Source organism: Ceratotherium simum, chromosome 28, assembly GCF_057802395.1.
Source record: "Ceratotherium simum simum isolate JZ-2026a chromosome 28, ASM5780239v1, whole genome shotgun sequence".
NCBI lineage: Eukaryota > Metazoa > Chordata > Mammalia > Perissodactyla > Rhinocerotidae > Ceratotherium > Ceratotherium simum.
Window position 1 is genome coordinate 5999442 of NC_141927.1, and position 13543 is coordinate 6012984.

General features: G+C 44.4%; 1 protein-coding gene across 11 annotated transcripts in view; it reads left to right on the forward strand.

The window, feature by feature from the left end:
- Positions 1-594: 594 nt before the first annotated feature.
- The window catches only part of MCPH1 (microcephalin 1), a 246496-nt gene continuing 233547 nt past the window's right edge, over positions 595-13543 (forward strand). For 9 of the 11 annotated variants that reach the window (XM_004440580.3, XM_087418290.1, XM_087418296.1 and 6 more), the window contains exons 1-3: positions 917-1033; positions 2801-2892; positions 6669-6787. In XM_004440580.3, the coding sequence (XP_004440637.2) occupies positions 919-1033; positions 2801-2892; positions 6669-6787 (326 nt within the window). In that variant the 5' untranslated portion in view covers positions 917-918. Of the gene's footprint in view, positions 628-916; positions 1034-2800; positions 2893-6668; positions 6788-13543 lie in introns of those variants that run through there. The other 2 variants (XM_087418291.1, XM_087418300.1) reach the window with 2 other exon arrangements.

Below are 13543 nucleotides of genomic sequence, written 5' to 3' on the forward strand. Positions count from 1 at the left end.
GCAGCCCTGGGGGGCCCTGCCCCCGCGCCCCGGCACGGCGTGGGCGGGGCTCCGCTGGCGCGAGGTTTGAAGCCCGGGAGGCGGAGCGGCGGGAGGGCGGGGCTGGTCCCGAGCGCGCGGCTCGCCCGCTCCCGCCCGGCGTCGTCCGCTCCGGGGTTTGCGGGCGGCGGAACGCAAGGACGACAGGCAGGCGAGGGGAATCCCCCTTGGGATCTGCGGTCCCGGGCCCCGCCCCCCGCGGGGTCTGAGATCCGAGATGCCCCCGCGGGATGGGAGGTCCCGGGTCGCCCCGCGGACATCGGAGGTCCCGGTTCTCCCCGTGGGGATCGGAAGTCCGTGGTGCCCCCGCGGGGACCTGAGGTCCGGGTTCTCCCCGCGGGGATGTGAGGTCCGGGGTCCCTCAAGGGAGGCCGGGGTCCCGAGGGGCGCCGGTCCCGGCCCCGCGCGGGCTCGCCTGGATGCAGAGGGGTCGTGGGTCGGGCGCGCTGGACGGTCCTTGGCGCGCTGACGACAGGGCGGCGCCCGGGAGCCCGGGGCGTGTGATGTGAGGTGACTTGACGGCGTCGCAGGCTCCGAGCAAGGCCATCCTCAGGTCCCCTCCCCGGCCCCGCCCCCAGGTGAGCCCAGGTGAGGCGCCGGGAAGCTTCTAAGTCCCCTTACGGACACATAAGGGTTTAACTCGGATTTTATGGGCCATCGTCCTGGTAACTTCCGAGAGGGCAGAGACAACTCCCCCGGGAGGAGGCTGGCCCGCAGTCTGGGCTGGAGGAAGGTCGAATCTGGGGTAGAAAAAGCTGCTTTCTTCACCCTCCGCGGGGGCGGAGTCTTACTGTCCCGCCCCTCCCTTGGCTGTTTGGAAAACACGGACGAGCGGATTTCCGCGGAGCCGGAGGGGAGCGGCGCGCCTCCACCCTGCGCATGCTCAGTGCCGCCCGCTCCCTCTGGCTCCCCGGGCCCGACGCCGTGTACCCGGTGCGGGTGCCGCCGGCCCTCATGGCGGCCCCTGCGACCGCGGGGGCCTCTGTCCTGAAAGGTGAGGGGACCTCCTGCTCCCTGGAGTGGGTAGGGGGTCGAGCGGGCGGCGGCAGCGGGCGGGCTGGAGGACGGGTACCCGGGTCTCGGCGCGCGTGCAGTGGGCTCGGGGGACGAGCGGGGAGGGCAGCTCGGCCTTCCCGGAAGTCGGCCGCCGCTTGTGGGGTCGGGGTTGGGGGCGTCCCCGGGTCCAGTGACGGTCCCCGTGCTGTGGGGTCGGGGTTGGGGGCGTCCTCGGGTCCAGTGACCGTCCCCGTGCTGTGGGGTCGGGGTTGGGGGCGTCCCCGGGTCCAGTGACCGTCCCCGTGCTGTGGGGTGTGGTGGAGGCCGTCCCCGAGTCCAGTGACCGTCCCCGTGTTGTGGGGTGGGGTGGAGGCTGTCCCCGAGTCCAGTGACTGTCCGTGTGTGGCCCTCCCTGCGCTCAGTGAGGCAGATGGTGGAGGCACAGGATGGGTTGTAGAGGGGTCGGAGTGCAGAGGCATGGGTGGATTTTTTTCCAGCTTTCTCCCAGGTCCTCGGGTCTTTGCAGGCCTGGGTGAATTTAGGGGCGTGGGGCAGTTGTGAAATTAGGAAAAGAAATAGCAGCTCCTCTCCCTGTTTGTGTCAGTGTTTGTTGTTATGATACCAGGAGCGACCTGTCACAGAGGAATTATTGTGTCTGGGCACTGTGCTAAACCCTTGGTTGATAGTGCCTTAATTGTAATCGTCCCAGCAGCTCTGTTTGAGCTCATTTTACAGGTGGGCAAAGTAAGGCATGGAGACTTGGGCGCGTCTCCCCAGCCACACAGCTAGTCAGTGCAGGCGGGATTTGAGCACCAGAGCCTGCCCTGTAGTCGGTATATTCTACTCCCCATCCCTGGTGAAGTCAGGGGGCACCTGGGATTGCTGAAGATTGCCCGGGAGACATGTAGGGTTAGGTGTTGGAGAGAAGGGGTGTGGGTAGTCAGGATCTGTGTTGAGGGACCTGGAGTAGTGTAAAGACCTTATATTCAAAAGACCAGAGGCTTTACATAAATTCTAATCAGATGTCACTGTTTCTCTAATGTTAGTATTTTGTTAACTTAAGCTGACTTTTGTTTACTTTGCTCACAATTATTTAGAATGGCACACCTGGAAATTTTTTTAAAACATCAGGTTTTGAGAAAAGGATATCTGCTAGAAAAGGGGTCTGCAAACTGCTCCCTGATCCACAAAGCCTGCCTGCTACCTTTTTTTATAGGGACTGCAAGCTAAGAATGTTTTTTACTTTTTTAAATGGTTGCGGGGGGAAACCAAGAAGAATAATGACACCTGAAAATTACATCGAATTCACACTTCATTGTCTGTAAGGTTTTATTGGAACACAGCTATGCTAGCTCATTAATGTATTGTCTTTGGTTGCTTTTGTGCTACAGCCATGAAGTTGAGTAGTTGTATGGCCTGCAAGGCCTAAAATATTTACTATCTGGTCCTTTACAGAAAACAGACTCTTGCACTAGAAAACTTAAGCCTGGTGTAGGAATTTGGTGAGAGCATCGGGTGTTAAGAATGTAAACTGTGACCTGTGTATGAGTCAAGTTGTTTTTTGCTTGAAATTTTAAGAACCGTAATAGTGCTGATGCTATTCTGAATAGGCTTTTAATAGAAGAAGTTTTAAAGGAAATTTAAGGAGAAATTTTAAATTTACTTTTTAATGTAAATACAATAAGGAAAAAATCTATTGAAATCCTTGGGTGAGGGATGCTGGAATTTCAAATATATTTCATGCTAATATCTAGTTTGTTTCCAGATGTAGTGGCATATGTTGAAGTATGGTCAGCCAATGGCACAGAAAATTATTCAAAGACATTTACAAACCAGCTTGTGGAGATGGGGGCAAAGGTAAGAAATTCATTTTACCATTGCTACATATGACAGATGTCTGATACACAATGAGATATATTTGCCTTTTCTTATTTTAGGAGTTAGTACTTAGAACATGAAGGACAAAGAAGACAATGGTAAGTGGCAGGAGAAAAAAGAAAAGAATCATGATATGAAGAGTTTAGATGAGTAGGATTTATACAACAGTTGGTCTTATAGGTCATTTGAGAAGAGAACTCTAGGATGAAAATATGGCTTCTGCCATTGGTTACCTGGATGCATGGTGCTGTTAATCAAAGTGAGGAACACAGGAAAAGGAACAGGTTTTTAAGGGAAAGATTGTGATTTTGGGGGCATATTGGAAATACCTGATAGACGTGGATATACAACTGTGGAACTTGAGACAGTCAAGGCTAGAGACCTGGGGGTCAGGTGAGGCCCGTGTGGCTAATGTCCCAGGTGGTTAGAATGAAAAGTGCTGAAGGTGGATCCTATTAAGTATTTCAAGGACAGGTGATGGGAGCTGTGGACCCAGGGACAAAGATGGAGAAGAATGCCAGGAGAATCCAGAAGATGAGTCTGGAAGTCAGAGGGACGAACTTCAATGATGAGATTTTAAAACACTGCACTCTGCAGAACAGTTAAGACTGAGAAGTATTCTTTCTTTTGTTTTTTTGTGAGGAAGATCAGCCCTGAGCTAACATCCACGCTAATCCTCTTCTTTTTGCTGAGGAAGACTGGCTCTGAGCTAACATCTATTGCCAATCCTCCTCCTTTTTTCTCTCCCAAAGCCCCAGAAGATAGCCATATGTCATAGTTGCCCATCCTTCTAGTTGGTCTATGTGGGATGTGGCCTCAGCATGGCCGGAGAAGCGGTGCGTCGGTGTGCGCCCGGGATCCGAACCCCGGACTGCCAGCAGCGGAGCGCGCGCTTAACCGCTAGGCCACGGGGCCGGCCCCCTGAGAAGTATTCTTTATGTTTGAAAACTCTGAGGTCTTTGATGAGCATAGTGTGGTTTCCAGTGAACTGGATAAAGGGAATGGAAATTAGTTCAGGAATCACTGAGATACAAGGAACAGAGATGGTGAAGGTAAACTGCTCTCAGAGGATGTTCAACAATGAATGAAGTGTATTTGTGTGTGCGGATTGGGATTTTACAGGAGGATGGCTGATAGGCTGAGGGTAGGGAAAGATTAGAGTAGGTGAGAAGATCATTGAAGGTGGGCCAGGGATTAGGGTGAGGAGAGAGGCCTCCAGGGCATGAATCTAAGGAGGCATTCACTCTCAGGCAAGGAGTGAATGTTCCTAAATTTTGTTTGGCTCACCCTATTCCCTGTCCTGATGCAGAGATCAAAGGCCCAGAGCAGACTGGGGTGAAGGGCAATCAAAATGTAGGGATAAGGCTGGCTTTTGGGCCTGAGAGGATACTTTTTTTGTGATACGTTGAAAGTTAGGAACCCGAGGGAGTTTCCATCTTATGATAACCTACTACATACTTGGGCTAAAGACATGTTACTGTGGCTGAGAAAAAGCCATGGAACACATGAGTTGACAACATGGCTTTTGAGGGTGGTATGGATTAAGATCTTAGATCTCTTGGATCTTTTTGTTTTTCACTTTTTATTTAGAAAATTTTCAAATAGAAAAGATGAGAGAATAGTACAGTGAACGTAGACCCGACAATTGTTAACGTCTTAACATACTTGCTTTGTTGCCATTTCTCTGTACAGTATATTTATGTGTGTGTTTTTTTTGCCTTAACTGTGTGAAAGTTGCAGATGTCATAATTTGTCCTTCAATATATTTAGTTTTCATCCTTTAAAAACAAGGACATTTCCCTGTGTAAGAAAAAGACCATTGTCACATCTGAGAAAATTAATGATTTCTAACAGTTTTCAACAGTTCCTAACAGAATTCAACCACAATTCAATGGTTGAATCGACTTATACTTCTGCCAACATAGACAGCTCCATTGCTGTATATGCTGGTTCTGTCAGTCTTTCCTTTCAGCTGGTGTGGTGCGTTCTGGTGGTATATCATTGTGGTTTGAATTTACATTTTCCTGCATGTTTTCATATATTTATTTTGAAGAGCCTGTTCAAGTCTCCAGCTCATTTCCATTGGGTTTTTCTTTTTCTTCTTGATTTGTAAGCATTCTCTGTATTTTTCAGTTGACCCCTTTGTTGGTCATATGAATTGCAGTATTTTCTGTCACTTTGTTTCTTGTCTTTTTACCTTCTTTATGGTATCTTTTGATGATAATTGTAATGTAGTTTATTCCTTTATGATGAGGTTTTTTGTGTGTCCTGTTTAAAGGAAATCTGTTCCTACACCAAGGTTATGAAGAGTTTCTCCTATGTTATTTTCTGGAAGCTTTATCATTTTGCCTTTCACATTTAAACTTTCAGTACATCTGGAATTGATTTTTGTATGTGATGTGAAATGGTTTCATTTTTTTTTCCATATGAATATTCATTTGTCTCAACACCATTTATTGGGAAGACTGTCCTTTAACCAAGCTCTGCAGTAACCTCTGTCTTCAGTCAGGTAACCGTATGTTTCAGTATCCATAAACAGTCATGCGCCATGTAACTAGGATTTGGTCAGTGACGGACCACATATATGTTGGTGGTCCCATAAGATTAGTTCCATATAGCCTAGGTATATAGTAGGCTTTACCACCTAGGTGTGTGTAAGTGCCCTCTATGATGTTCGCACAACGACAAAATCACTTAAGGAGCCATTTCTCAGCAAATATCCCCATCCTTAAGGGACGCATGATTGTACTTTGTTCTCATGACAAACCACCCTGTCTTAATTGCTGTAATAAATCTTCATATGTCTTCCCCTTTGTTCTTTAATGTGTCCTGGCTATTCTTAGCTGTTTGTCTTTACAAATACATTTTAGAATCAGTTTGTCAATTTACAGTATAAAGCTCTTTTGAGATTTTGATTGGAATTGGATTGGAACAATAGAGCATTATGGAGAGAACTGACATTTTTACAAAATTGAATCTTCCCAACCCGTGAACCCATATGCCTTTGTCGATTTAGATTTCTTTAATTTCTTTCAATAATGTTTTATAATTTTCTCAGTCATACTTTGGCTATTATAAATGATATTTTTTAAATTCCTTTTTCTAACTCCTGTTAGTATTTAGAAATAGTTAATTTTTTGCACAATACACAGTGTGTCCAGAAAATTTACCAAACTCATTTATGAATTCTGTGGCATTTTCAGGGTTTTAAAAATGTGCACAATTGAATCCTCTGTGCACAGGACAGATTTGTTTCTTTTTTTTCTAATCCTAACACCTGTTATTTCTTTTTCTTGACATACTGCACTGGCTAGGGCCAGTTGAACAGGATGCAGATGTCGGCCATCCTTGTCTAGTTCCTCTTCTCAGTGGAAAGCTTTTAGCATTTTGCCTAATGCAGATTTGTACCAACTTTCAGATCCTGATTTACTAAGAATTTTCCTCATGAATAAACTTTTTAAGTTTATCAAATGTGCTTTCTGCCTGTGTTGAGATGATCATATTGTTATTCCACTTACTTTGTTAATGTAGTGAATAATTATGATGGATTTTTTTTAATGTTCACCAACTTTGCAGTCCTAGAATAGACTCATGTGATGGGGATGTATTACCCTTTTTATATATTGGTTGATACAGTTTGCTAATACTTTGTTGCCTATTTTGCAAATGTCTCCAGGAGTGACACTGGCTTTGTACTTATGAAACTGTGTGCAAATAGTAATAATTTATATTTTGTTTCTGCACTTTGTCTACAGGTTTCAAAAACTTTTAACAAACAAGTAACTCACGTTGTCTTCAAAGATGGATACCAGAGCACTTGGGACAAAGCACAGAAGAGAGGCGTGAAGCTCGTGTCAGTGCTCTGGGTTGAAAAGTAAGCAGTTTCTCTCATGTTTTTCCTTAAATATCTAGTATTGGTAAAGTGTGGAGATATTTTGCATGGATCACGGAACTAGATAAAGTTTGACTTCCCTCTTTTTTTCTACCTCTTACTCGAGCAAGTCATTTAACATCTTCAAGCCTCGGTTTCCACAGCTGAGAAATGGATATGGTGTAATCCCTAACCCTGCCTAGGGAGGAAATGAGCTTGCAGGCCCTGAGACAGGGTTGTGCTTGGTGTAGTCAGGAAACAGTAAGGAAGTGAACGTGATGAAGCAGCTTATATTAATATGCTAGGGCTGCCGTAACCGAGTACCACAGACTGGGGGGCTTAAACCACAGAACTATATTTCTCATAGTTCTGGAGGCCGGAAGTCCAAGATCAAGGTGTTGGCAGAGTTGGTTTCTTCTGAGGCCTCTCTCCTGGGCTTGCAGATGTCTGTCTGCTGTCTGTGCCTTCACCTGGTCTCTCAGTGTCTGTGTGCTAATCTCCTCCTCTGTAAGGACACCGGTCATATTGGATTAGGGCCTACCCTAATGGCCTCATTTAAGCTGATCACCTCTGTAAAGGTCTTATCTCCAAATTCAGTCACATTCTGAGGTACTGGGGGTTAGGATATCCTAGGAATTTTGGGGGGGACACAGTTGAGTCCATAACAGGAGTGGTCAAGGGGAAGCTTAGGAGGAGATTGAGGTCAGAGAGGTAGTGGGGCGTCAGATAATACAGGGTCTCGTGGGGTATGATGCAGAGGAGAGGTGTGTGGGAATAGGGGCAAAAGGCAGAAGCAGGGAGAGTGAGGGGAGGCTATTGAAACATCCAGGCTAGAGATGTTGCTTGTGCCAGGGTGGCAGCAGTGCAGTCGTGAAGAATGATCAGATTCAGAATATATTTTTGAAGGCAGTGCCACACTAGATTTCCTGAGGATTTGGATATGAGTTTGTGGAGTAGGGGAGGAGGCAAGGATGACAGGTTTTTGGCCCGAGGAACCAGAAAGGTAGCTTTGCCATTTACTGAGATTGGGAAGGCTTCAGAAGGACTAGGTTTGGTTGGGGGGAATCAGGAGTTCTGTTTAGAGGTGCTGAATTTTGGGTATTTATTAGGCACCCGTGTGGAGGTGTCAGGTAGGTGGTTGGATATATGAGTGTGGAGCTCCTGGGAGTGGTTGAAGATGAAAACGTGGGAGTCCTCAGTGTACAGATGTTATTAAAGCCACGAATCTGGATGTGATCTCTTAGTGAGTATAGAGAGGGAAGGGAAGAGGTTCCAGGATTGAGCGCTCCAGTGTTGGAGGTTGGGGAGGAAAACCAGTGAGGATAGGGTTCTAGAAGTCAGGCGAAGAAAGCTTTCAAGGAAGGGATAATGATCAGCTATGGTAAATAGGTTGAGTAAAGGCAGGTCTAAGAGGGCACCAGTGGAATTAGCAATGTGGAGTCTCTGGGATCTTGACTAGCAGTTTTGGTGGATTAGTGGGAGCAAGAGATATTTGAGTAGAAGTTGGGATTGGAAACAGTGCATGGAGGCAGTTCCGATGGGGGACAGAGATCTGGGGCAGTATCTGGAGGGGGATGTGGAGTGGAAATGGTTGTTCAAGATGGGAGAAATGACAGCATCTCTGTATGCTAATGGAACTGATCCAGTAGAGAGGGAAATTTCGATGATGCAGAGGCAAGAGGAGACATTTGCCTATGCAAGTGCACTGCTCGTGCAAAAGGCTTAAGGAGGCTGTGGGGATAGACTAGTGGACAAGTCAGTGGGTTCTATAGGATGTATAGGTTATATCCTATGGGTTATATAGGATCAAGGATAGATTATTCTGTATGGACAAGAGGGAATGCAGAGTATACAGAGACATTTACTGCTAAGAGTGGATGTGGCATCAGGACTTGTGGAAATTCTTTTCTGATTGTTTCTGCTTTCTTAGTGAGAGGAAACAAGATTATCTTCTGAGAATGAGAATGGGGAAGAGGTTTTAGAAGTTTGAAGAGAACACATGAAACAGTTGTCTAGGAACCTGGAAGAGTGGATGGATCAGAGAAATGTTCTAGAATTACTACTGGGCAGGACTAATGGCTCACTTGGGGCTGGTGGTTGTAAGTGATTGTGAGGCCAGAGGAACAGGCCCGTTGTTCATCCGGCAGCCTGTAAGCGGGAAGGAGGCAGGCTGTTGGATTTAACCAGGGTTGGATTTTGCCAGGCAACTGCCATCAAGGGATATGCAAAGCAGTGGTGATAATGATAAACCATGGACTCCAAGCTTTTTAGTGGGGGTTCATGAAGGGAGTGAAGGAAAGAAGGGTGGAAAGATTGTTTGATTAACAGATCATGGGTCTGCGTTGGCTTGAAGTATTGTTGGGGTTGTACAAGAGGCTATGTTTGGAAAGATAGGAGGATGTGTTTGGAGAGAGTGATGCTTGAAATGTAGATTATGGAGGGCATACTGAGAAAATGGAATGAAATCCGTGGTACCTATTCTTTTCACAGGACCGCCTTCCATTATAGGGCCAGTGAGCCTTGAGGTAGTTCTTGATTCAATAGTAAGAAACAACAAGTACATGCTGGGTGCCCTGGAGAAACCAGAATAACTATGAAGCAGCACTTCAAAGAATTTATAACCTAGTTGAGGGGGGCAGATAAAATGTCATGGTGGAGCTGTCAGGGCCACTGTGACCACAACTCCACAACGCTACACTGTGCAGCGTTGCCCTGGAGAAATTTATTTAAAAAGGTCAGAGTTCCTCACATAGGGTTGAATGGCCATGCCTTAGTATTAAATTTTTTTAAATTAATAGACTTTTTTTTTAGAGCAGTTTCACACATCATCTGCCAAAGTCCATGCCTTATATTTTACTTTGCTGCTTTCATGTAAATTTACTCTAGTTTTCTAAAAAAAGCAACAGTGTGACTCCTCTACACCTGGATTTCAGGGGACATTCCATTCTCCAGAGGCATTTATGGTATGTGTCTTTAGCCCAAGACAGTTCTAAAGTGGCAACTATCAGATTTCCTATCCTGGATAGTCACATAAGAGGACAGGACAGGGACAAGACCAAAGCAGTTCTAATTATTAGAAAATACAAGTGAGTGTATTTTTAGTAAGAATGTAAAAAGAGGCTTAAACGTTTTATTACTATGTATGTATATAAATACAGTGTTATTACTAAGTGGCCTCTAGTGGGTGTGGCCTTCATGTGATTAGTCTTGGGAAGAGCAGTCACAAGAAGCTAAATTACAACTAAAGTAATAAGTAGGGGGAACTATTTCATCTGAAGATGAAATTTTCTTTTTTCTTTTTTTTTGAAATATTTAAGATGTTTCTAGGAAATCTGTCTTTAATGTGTAAGTTTGTCGAATGACCCCAGCAATGTCCTTGAGCATATTTTCCTCCCTCCAGCACAAGATCCGGGCTAGGATTCAGTAGTGTGCATAATTGCCTTGTCTCTGTGGTCTCTTTGGGCTGGACCATTTCTGTATCTTTTATGGCGTGGGCAATTTTGAAGACTCCAGTCTCGCTCTCCACCCTTTTGTTGAGAATCAGATGTTCTTTGTTTGGGGTTTGGCTGATGTTTTCCTGTGATTTAGATTCAGGTTATGGTTTCCCTCCCAGAATGCTCTGTGAGTATGTGTGTCCTCCCCAGGGGCCCACAGTGTTCATCTGCTTCTTAGTGGTGATGCTAATTTCGATTACCTGGCAAAGTGTTTGTTGATTTTGCCACTGTACAATTACTGTTTGTTTCCCTTGAAACTGGTAAGCCACCTGTGGGGAGACAATTTAAGATCATGCAGACTTCCTGCTCCTCATCCAATCTCCCCCGCCCCCTGCCCTGGCCCTGGGGCTAGCGTCCGGTGATGATTCTTACGGGAACCAATCTTACCTCTGATTCTTACCAGATGATTATTTTCCAAGGCCAGCTCTTCCTTGCATTTCCCTGGCAGAGCCCTGCTATGTACTGTAATGAAGAGCCTTCCCTTCTCCCGTACTGACTGATCCATTAGTATCAACTCATGGATTCCTGTATTTCTCAATGGTTTGTAATTCGTTTCTGTCTGTCTGGTGCTGAAATTGTTCAGAGTTGGGTGTTGGGAGCCCCTTCAAGCTGGCTTTTGTGTCGTTGTGACATGTCCATCATTTTCATTTGAGCGCTTCCTTACTGGCTGGCACCTTGTACCTGCTCTGCCCCAGCCCTGGCATCAGCCATTTCTGTAAAGACCTGTGATTCCTTTGAGTGGAGAATAGTATTAGAGACGAAGCTGTGGGTGCTGGTGGGCTCACGGCTATGGAGCATCACTGCTTCCTGGCCTTCTGAGCAGCGTAGGAAATACATTTTCTTCCTCTCTTCCCTTTTCCTTCCCTATTTTGGATGATTTGATCTGTTTTTTAACTAAAACTCTTTCAATTATTTTTATTTACCTATTTTTAGTGATTGCTTTAGGAATATGATATAAATCTTTATTTTTTCTGAGTCTACTTAAACTTAATATTGTACCACTTCACATAAATACCAGAACACCAGAAAACTTGGTAATTGTATGTGTCCATTGATTCTGCCCTGCCATCCTTTGTTAGAGTTGTCATATTTGTTACATCATATGCCTTATAATCCCACAAGACACTGTGGTAATTTTTGCTTTAAACAATTGTCTATATTTTAAATAAATAAAGAGAAAATATAGTGTCTCATATTTATCTATATATGTTTTCTTTCTGTTCCTCATTCATTCCTGAAGATCTGAGTTTCCTCTGGTGTTATGTCCTTTTTTTTTTTTTTGTGAGGAAGATCGGTCCTGAGCTAACATCTGCCAATCCTCCTCTTTTTGCTGAGGAAGACTGGCCCTGGGCTAATATCCATGCCCATCTTCCTCCAGTTTATATGGGAGGTTGCCACAGCATGGCTTGACAAGCGGTGCCTTGGTGCACGCCCAGGATCCGAACCTCAGGCCGCCGCAGTGGAGCACACGCACTTAACCGCTACGCCACCGGGCAGGCTCCTGGTATTATGTCCTTTTAATGTAAATAATTACATTTAGCATTTCTTCTTTTTTTTTTTAAATTAAGATGAAATTACCATACCATAAAACTCACCCTTTTAGTGTACAATTCAATAGTTTTTAATATATTCTATTAACAGAGATTTGTAACCATCACCACTATCGAATTCAAGAACATTTTCATCATCTGAAAAAGCTCTGTAGTCATTAACAGACACTCCCCATTGCCCCTCACCCCTAGCAGTCATTAATCTACTTTTTGTCTCTATGAATTTGCCTATTCTGGACGTTTCACATAAATGGAATTTTATAATACGTGGCCTTTTATGTCGGGCTTCTTTCACTTAGCATGTTTTGAAGGTTCATTCATGTTGTAGCATGTATCACTACTTCATTCCTTTGAGGGGCTGAATTGTATATACCACATTTTGTTTATCTGTGCATTATTTGATGGACAGATGGGTTATTTGCACTTTTTTGCTATTATGAATAATGCTGCTATGAACATTTGTGTACAATTTTTTGTGTGCATATGTATTTCCAATTCTCTTGGGTATTTATACACCTAGAGGTGGAACTGCTGAGTCATATGGAAACTGTATGTTTAGCTTTTTGAGAAACTGTCAAACTACTTTTGAAATTGGCTGTACTGGTTTTACATTCCCACCAGCAATGTATGAGGGTTATTATCTCTCTTTATGATTATAGCCATCATGGTGAATGTAAACTGGTCTCTCACTATAGTTTTGATTTGTATTTCCCTAATGACTAGTGATGTTGAGCAGCTTTTCATGGTCGAGCAGCTTTTATTGGCTATTTGTAAACCTTTTTTTGGAGAAATGTCTGTTCAAAAAATACTTTGCTCAGTTTAAGAAATTGGGTTATTTTGCTTTTTATTGTTAAGTTGTAAGATTGTTGTAAGTTGTTTATATATTCTGGATGTAAGACCCTTATCAGATATATTATTTGCAAACATTTTCTCTCTTTCTGTGGGTTGTCTTTTCACTTTCTTGATAGTATCCTTTGAAGCACAAAAGTTTTTAATTTTGATTAAGTTCAGTATCTATTTTTTCTTTTGTTTCTTGTGCTTTAAATGTCATATCCAAGAAATCATTGCCTGATCCCAGGGCATGAAGATTTACACCTATGCTTTCTTCTAAGACGTTATAGTTTCATCCTTACATTTAGGTCTGTGGTTTACTTTGAGTTAATTTTTGTACCAGGTGTGAGGTGGGGTTTCGCCTTCACTCTTCTGCATGTGACTATCCAGTTGTCCCAGCACCATTTGTTGAAGAGACTATTCTTTCCCCGTTAAATTGTCTTGTACCCTTGTTGAAAATCAGTTGACCATGGACACATGGGTTTATTTCTGGATTCTCAATTATATTTCATTGCTCTATATGTTTATCTTTATCTTTGTGCCAGCACTACACAGTCTTGATCACTGTAGCTTTATAGTAAGTTTTGAAATTGGGAAGTGTGAGTCCTCCAATTTTGTTTTTCTTTTTCAAGATTGTTTGGCTTTTCTGGCTTCTTGCATTTCTAAATGAACTTTAGGATTAGCTTGTCAATTTCTGCAAAAAAAAAACTGGTGGCTGAGGGGCCGGCCCAGTGGCGTAGTGGTTAAGTTTGCGGGCTCTACTTCAGAGGCCCAGGGTTCACAGGTTTGGATCCTGGGCGTGGACATACACACTGCTCATCAAGCCATGCTGTGGCAGCATTCCACATACAAAGCAGAGGAAGATTGGCACAGGTGTTAGCTCG